Genomic DNA, 7421 nt, shown 5'->3' on the forward strand with positions numbered 1-7421 from the left:
AATCAATCAATCAATCAATCAATCAATCAATCAATCAATCAATCAATCAATCAATCAATCAATCAATCAATCAATCAATCAATCAATCAATCAATCATGAAGGACTAACCTAGCTACCATCTTCTCTTCATCCCATAAATGTTTGTTTCTGTTTCTTTAATCAAATCCTGGCATCAAACTCAGAGTCGTCTAAAGTTTTCTGTGAAATCTTCTCATCGTCTCGTTCAGTTTTATGCTCAGAGGAAAACTTGTTTTTCTGAATCAAATCTTTTTGCTGATGATGTTTTGTTTCCATCAGGACCTGGAAGAAGCTCTGCCTCTTTTTTACAGCCACAGAGAACGACTGGTCGCCATCGGAGAGGTGAACCCCGCTCTGATGTCACTCTGATGTCACTCTGATGTCACTCTGATGTCACTCTGATGTCACTCTGTTCTCCGACTAGTTTAATAGGAAAAGGCCCATATTTTACTTTAAGTCTTTTAAAGATAATGACTTTGGTCTCTGGTGATTAGCCATTTATCCATATGATTTTTCTAGAAGTGTGATGGATTGAAATTTGGTTATTTCAGAGGCTGACTAGTCTGATGCAGTGGTCCGATTGAACCAGCAGGGGGAGTCTTCCTCCTCAGAAAGCCGCTGGAGCAGAAGCACCGTGTCCGGCTCCTTATTACACTTCTGCCCTTCTTCAGGGCTTTTACAGAAGGAGCTACTCTAAACTTCATCCTCTAATCATCGTCTGTAAAATTAATATTTCCAGGACCAAAAACAGGAAGTTTTGTCTTTTGTTCCTGAAGTTGGAAGAGGTTCTGGTCCGTGTCCTGTTTGGTTCTGGAGATAAACTTGTTCTGGTCCGAGGTTCTGACAGAAATGTGAAGCAGAGCGTCATCAGCGTCCGCAGTGATCCGGAGAAGATTTTAATTGAGTCCAGATAGTTTTGGGAAAACATTTATTCCTGACCTAATTTCTTATTCTGACATAAAAGTTACTGATCAGGAATGTTTTAGTTTTCCGGATCAGGAATGATTTAGTTTTCCGGATCAGGAATGATTTAGTTTTCCGGATCAGGAATGTTTTAGTTTTCCGGAGCAGGAATGTTTCAGTTTCCTGCTCTGGCTCCAGATCGGGTTGGATTTCACGCCGTGGTGCGCTCCGACCCAGCAGGACAGAGACGACCAGATGAAGGTCTTCATCAGACAGCTGGACGTCGCCATGGAGATGGACCTACCTGTGTGAGCTCAGCTAACTGATGACATCATCACTCCATAAAAGGTCGCTCATCGCTTTAGTCTAACCGGGCCAATGATCGGCTGTCTCTACAGGAACGTCCACTCCCGCTCTGCAGCCAAAGTCACCATAGACACCATGAGACGGCGAGGTGAGTGTCTCTGTCCCCCTTCAGGACAGATGTCTGCGGACGCAGGGAGATGTCCGTCCTCTCACTCCGTCTCCCTGCAGGGATCAGCAGAGCTCTGCTGCATAACTTCTCTGGGAAGCCGGCGGCAGCTATGGAGGCTGTGGAGGCCGGATTCTTCTTCTCCTTCCCTCCTGCTGTCTGCAGGAACCAGCAGGTGAGACGGGTCACCATGTCCACCAACATCTGGTGGACAGGAAAAGTTCTACCTTGTACCATGGAGGTCCACAGATCCAAACCAAAATGAAATGTTGTGGACATGAGCTGCCCAATAATACAGTTGGAAGTTTGGAAATGACAATCCGCCGCTGAATTTTCATGTATGAAGTGTGGATTTGTGGACCTGTGGGTGGTTTTCCACGCCGTAGGAAGCAGAGCTGACTTGATCCAACGTTTTGAAAAAATGCTTTGGCAGAAAAAGTGGGAGACAGTTGAACAAGAATAGGAATTTGGGTAAAATGTTCATTTTAAATGAATTAATTCTACCGATAAGCAAGAGAGGTAAATTATTCCGTCTCTGGAGGTCCAAATTAATTTCAGAAATTAAAGGCAAAAGATTAGCTGTGAAAGAGCTTAAAGGTGTGAAAACTTCAGCATTCACTTTTAGCAATAGTTACTCTGAAAAGGTTCCAAATCTCTGAAAAGCAGATAAAATTGACCCTTTAATCATCGAATCCACCCTTTGGTTCTCCGTTCTCCCTGAAATGTTTCAGGTTTTCAGAACCAGAAATTCTGTTTCTTTAGCATCAGAATAACTGAGATGTTTCCTTCACTGAGAAGCAGTCGGAGTAAACGGCTTGGCTCCAGCGAGTGACCAGATGTTGACGTTCTGACAGAGAGACCGGCTGATCCAGCGGATCCCTCTGGATCACATCTGCCTGGAGACGGACGCTCCGGCCCTCGGCCTCCACAGGAATGTGAGTCAGTCGGCGCCGTCCCTCAGGGACAGACGCTGAGACGACCGTCCTCCTTCTGTCCCCGTCTGCTTGACAGGAGAGGAACGAGCCGGCTAACATCGCCCTGTCCTGCAGCTACATTGCTAAGGTCAAAGGTCAGACACCAGAAACGGTCCGGGAGGTCACGACTCAGAATGCCTACAGGCTGTTCAGCAGAGCCAGCAGATAATCAGAGTAAATATCATAATACACTTATTAAATAACTTTGTTTTTATTTATCATTTAGCCCAGGGGGTCCAAAGTGGGTCCTGGAGGCCCGGCGACCTGCATGTTCTAGTTCTCCCCCTAGTGGTGGTAACAACCTTTTCAGCAGGTCAATGTCCTGCTTAGGCCTCTAATGAGCCACCATTTGATGCAGGTGTGTTAAAAACCAGGGAGAGAATAAAACATGCAGGATGCCGGCCCTCCAGGACCCACTTTGGACCCCCCTGATTTAGCCAAAAAGCTGGAAAACTTTCATCTGAGACGGAACAAAAGTTGATTAAAAATGTTTCCTGAGATAAAGTTCAGTTTCCATCTCTGTTTTAACTTATTTTTTAATTTTCTTTCATTTCCAGCAAACCCTGAGGAACACCATGCTGCTCAGCGTGGATTTCATTTCAGTTTTAATACATGTAGAAATATCATTTCTTTATGCGCTAGGTGGACTTTACAGAAGCAGTCTTCAGTCAGAGGCCTCTTTGGATTGCTTACACGACTGACTGCTACAGGAGATCCTGGGTTCTGGTCGTTCTGTTTGCACCAAGTGGCATTTATCTGAAAATGAAGCAAAGGAAAAATAAACAGAGGAATAGGTGACATGTTTTTTCCATTCTTATTGTTAAAACTGATGAGCAGGAAATTAAATTCTAAATAACTTCAAATAAACACGTTTAAAAATTATTAGAAATGTGAAGTTTGTTAAAATTGGTTTGTTTATTCTTCAAACTCATTTTGCTTAGTCAATAAGTCATTTTCTCCAGACCTATATTTGAGATAAAAATTATTTTGCCAGTTAGTGGTTGCCATAGTAACCAGTAACCACTTGTTGCTATCTGTAACTGTATTATGTATCAGGATTAGCTTTGTGTTTTGTTACAAGTATTATACAAAGTATTATATTTTGACATATTTTAGACATTTAATTTCAGGGTTTCATGGGTAATTTCGCCTTGTTTTGTAAAAGTTTTTAACTTCACTGGGTTGGTTTCTGGTGAGCAAATCCAATAACCAATAAAGTAACGGATTGTGTGTCATCTTATTCAAACTTCACTGTCTGTGGTTCTGCCTGCACATGAAACTCCTTACAGCTCTGGTCGAAGTGCTTCCGCTCCGGTAGTTTCACCGGGAGCCGCCATTGGATGCAGGCCGCCCTGCGCTGCTGTCCGCCGGTCAGCGCGTTCAGCAGCGCCCCGCTGGTCCTCAGGTGGTTCCGGTAGTGCCTCCGCTCGGCCCGCTCCCAGAACTCCCGGGGGTCTGATTCCACCCGACACCAGGTCTCCGCCCGCATGTTCGGCTCCAGCAGAACCCGCTCCCCCTCAGACCCGGACATCTTTCCTTCCCCGTGTCCGGTATTAAATAAATAATCCCCAATGGTTCAGTTTGTGTAACTGCGTTGGCATGGCAACGGGAGACGTCGTCCTGTTCCTAGCGTTCCAAAGATCATTCATGCAGAAAGATGTTCTACTCCGAAGATTTTTTTCGCTGTGACGTTTCCACAGCAGCCGCCCGCTTCCTTATTTTATTCGTACGATGAGTCACTCAGGCTTAAATAAAACAACGGAGCAGTTCCGCTTTTAATTTGATGTATGATCATCATGAATTCGTACGGTTGTTAATTTTTTATTCAACAATATACTTTTCATAAGTTTTAGCCAATTCTATCACTCTGATGTATTTTACACATGGACAACTGTTTTCTGTTCTGTTGATCTGAAAAATAAAAAATGCAGCGCCAACTTTTAAAAAAAAAGTTAATTACATGTGATCAAATTAAGTTTTTCAAAACATAATTTATCTACGTTTTAACATGACAACTTAATAAACTTAATATATTTACTTGGATAAATTTAATTTGATTAGTTCTAACAAATTAACTCGTTTTTTAAGTTGGATCACCTGTTTCCTTTTTCAGTGTATGATGGGAAAAGAACGGACCTCAAACCAACTCGTACCTCACCCACTGTATCGATGCTGTTTGTAGTTTTTGTTTTTAAATGATATTATTTTCAGTCATAAATGACTGACAGGAGAAACTATCATTTAACTCAGTGTTTCTCCACCCTGGTCCTCAGGCCCCCCTGTCCTCCATGTTTCAGGTGTTTCCCTTCTGCCACCTGGATCGTATCTCTGGGTGATTAACAGGTTTCTGCAGCTCTTGATGGTCATGCAGTCATTTGAATCAGCTGTTCTGGAATAGAGGCTCATCTGAAACATGCAGAGCAGGGGGGCTGAGGACCAGGTGGAGAAACACTGATTTAAAATGAGCAAGTCTGAGCCCTCCTGTTTAACTCGATGAAAACCAGAGACAATGAAAACATTCATCTGAACACGAAGAAGGATTCTGTGGTTCTGTTCAAACCGGTCCAGCAGTGCGTCAGAAGGCAGCTCGTTTGTTTTTATTGTAAATATGACGATTATCTTGTCTGCCCAAATGGTTGGCACAAGACCAAAAACTAAACCAGCGGCTGGAGAGCAACACTCGGTTGTTTCTGAGTTAGGTTTGCCGACAGTCTCTGTTTAAAATGAGAATCAGCCGTTTCCTGTATGCTGATGACTGACAAAATCTTAAGCCAAATTTATTTTGACGAATTCAGAAAGTAAATATGCTTGTTGTGTAATCCATGAGGGCAAGAAATGTGAGTTCATACATTTCTACCAAACGATGAATGAAGTAAGTTTGTGTCATCGATTAGTGTTCAGGTGCAGCAGGTGAACACGGCGTGGAGGAGGATCCCTGCGGGTCACTCTGGGATTAGGATTAGAGCAGATGATGGGGCTGGGCATATGGGAGGGCTAATTGGAGCTAATACAGCAAAATCCCTTTGTCATCATCTAGGTTTAAACAAGATGCATTTAGAAAATGTAAAGTTTTCTGGATCTGAGCTTTATTTTGAAAGGTCAACACAAAGTTTAAGGGCTGGTTTTGTTTGTGAAGCTAAACTTAAATGTGCAATAACTGCTTTATTCAGGTAGGAGGAAACTTCTGGTTTTGGTCTCATTTACCAACAAATTGAAATTATATTAGAAGATAAACTGTCCCAGAAGTTATTGCAATAATATATTTTTAGATGATTTTCAACTAATATGTTAATGCCATAATAAACAAGACCAATAAACTTTTAACATAATGAACATTTAACACTGAAACTGGAAGACATTTTAAATATCCCAAATAATAATAAAAGATAAAACAAATAAAGAAGTACATATAAAAAAAAAGGGCTGGTTGACACCAAAACACCAGACTGAAGACTTTCATCATTCAGTTTTTTATGCTTTTGTGGGGTCAAAATTAAATAAATATATCATGAAATAAATATATGTCTAATTAAATAATGTGCACTTATCTAATTTTTAAAAAATAAATTAATTTAAAAATATGTAATATTTGACTCTTTATCTTTAAAGAAGTAGAGAGAAATGTTTTAGTATAACTTAAGTTATTTGTGAATCCTTGATTCCAACAGATAAAATATGGAACCCTTATTTTGAAGAGTATTTCTGAACTTCATTTATAAATGCCTTGTTTTGTTCCGCCCCCCCACCCCATGTTATTCTGCCCTGGGCCACGCAGGACTTCCCACCGCCTCTGTCTGTTGCATCAGCGGCGTCAGCGGGTATTTAACAGGATGTGGGAGCCGCTCGGTCATTGGCTGCTCGGCATCGGAAGGCCGGGCGGGTTTTACCGACTGAACCGGAGGCTGCATGCCGCTCCGGGATGTTGGCGGCGGACTAGACTCCGCTGCGGAGGGATTTTAATTATCCAATCCGGCAGAACAGACCGCCGGAGCGTCTTCTGATGAGGAAACAACTGTTTTCTGTTTTTATGTCGTTTCCGCTTCCAGCTCTTCACCCGTGATCGCCATGGTGGCGGGAGAGCTCGTGCAGGAGCATCTGCGCGCGGACACCGGCGCACCTGACGACATCACGGTTGTCAGGAAGAGTCCGCAACCGGAGGGCGCACGGCGGCCAGCCGACACCGACTCCTGCTCCGATCCGGCATGTGGTGGGCCCGACCAGCACCGGGACCCGGAGGAGCTGGAGGTGCCGCCGGATGAGAGAGCGGCGATGCTGCCCGGCGCCGGTGGAGGAGAGGCGGAGGAGGCGGGAGGGAGGGCGCCGGAAACCAGGCTGTATCGGTGGCGGTTCGCGGTTCTGGCCGTGTTCAGCCTGTACTCCCTGGTGAACGCCTTCCAGTGGATCCACTACAGCATCATCACCAACGTGTTCACCAGATACTACGGCGTCACCAGCGACAAGGTGGACTGGCTCTCCATCGTCTACATGGTGGCCTACATCCCGCTCATCTTCCCGGCCACCTGGCTGCTGGACCGCCGCGGTCTGCGGCTCACGGCCTTGCTGGGCGCCGGGCTCAACTGCGCAGGCGCCTGGCTCAAGTGCGCCAGCGTCAGCCCCGACCGGTTCGGGGTCACCGTGACGGCGCAGGTCATCTGTTCCGTGGCGCAGGTCTTCATCCTCGGCCTGCCGTCCCGCATCGCCTCGGTGTGGTTCGGACCGCGGGAGGTTTCCACCGCTTGCGCCACCGCCGTGCTGGGGAACCAGGTGAGTGGTGCGCGCGCAGCCACCGCACGTGGGGGGAATGAGATATTTCATCATTCTGAATGTCAGGCGCGCGCACACGATGGCAGCTGCTGTCAATCAACTCTGGGTTTGTCGCAATTAGTCCTGAAGTGACCTCTCCTCACCTGGAGGACAACTTTGTCTGTAGCACACAGATATGAGCTTTATGTACATTATGTTTTGACACAAAAGATTTTTTTCCTCCGCAATTTTAAAGGGGGGTTGGGATAATTTAAAAAAATCCAAAAATGAATCTTTTCTTTATTTTACT

At 44.8% G+C, this 7421-nt stretch overlaps 3 protein-coding genes across 6 annotated transcripts in view; 2 read left to right on the forward strand and 1 right to left on the reverse strand.

Annotated features, from left to right (window-relative positions):
- Nucleotides 1-3030, forward strand: part of tatdn3 (TatD DNase domain containing 3) — a 15096-nt gene extending 12066 nt beyond the window's left edge. For 3 of the 4 annotated variants that reach the window (XM_015046648.1, XM_015046647.1, XM_015046649.1), the window contains exons 5-11: nt 299-361; nt 1121-1230; nt 1321-1376; nt 1457-1569; nt 2249-2329; nt 2406-2542; nt 2926-3030. In XM_015046648.1, coding sequence (XP_014902134.1) covers nt 299-361; nt 1121-1230; nt 1321-1376; nt 1457-1569; nt 2249-2329; nt 2406-2537 — 555 coding nt within the window. In that variant the 3' untranslated portion in view covers nt 2538-2542; nt 2926-3030. Of the gene's footprint in view, nt 1-23; nt 362-1120; nt 1231-1320; nt 1377-1456; nt 1570-2248; nt 2330-2405; nt 2543-2925 lie in introns of those variants that run through there. The other variant, XM_015046651.1, reaches the window with a different exon arrangement.
- spata45 (spermatogenesis associated 45) lies at nt 2874-4110 on the reverse strand. Its single transcript, XM_015046663.1, has 2 exons — nt 3656-4110; nt 2874-3124 (listed from the first exon to the last, which is right to left on the reverse strand). Exons 1-2 carry the CDS (start codon nt 3897-3899, stop codon nt 3033-3035), a joined length of 336 nt encoding a protein of 111 aa, XP_014902149.1. The 5' UTR covers nt 3900-4110; the 3' UTR covers nt 2874-3032.
- A 1807-nt stretch (nt 4111-5917) lies between these two features.
- The window catches only part of flvcr1 (FLVCR choline and heme transporter 1), a 21605-nt gene continuing 20101 nt past the window's right edge, over nt 5918-7421 (forward strand). The window contains exon 1 of the mRNA XM_015046644.1: nt 5918-7132. Coding sequence (XP_014902130.1) covers nt 6434-7132 — 699 coding nt within the window. The 5' untranslated portion in view covers nt 5918-6433. The remainder of the gene's footprint in view (nt 7133-7421) is intronic.

This window comes from Poecilia latipinna, unplaced genomic scaffold, assembly GCF_001443285.1.
Source record: "Poecilia latipinna isolate Pla-1442-1.1 unplaced genomic scaffold, P_latipinna-1.0 Scaffold786, whole genome shotgun sequence".
Taxonomy (NCBI): Eukaryota; Metazoa; Chordata; class Actinopteri; order Cyprinodontiformes; family Poeciliidae; genus Poecilia; species Poecilia latipinna.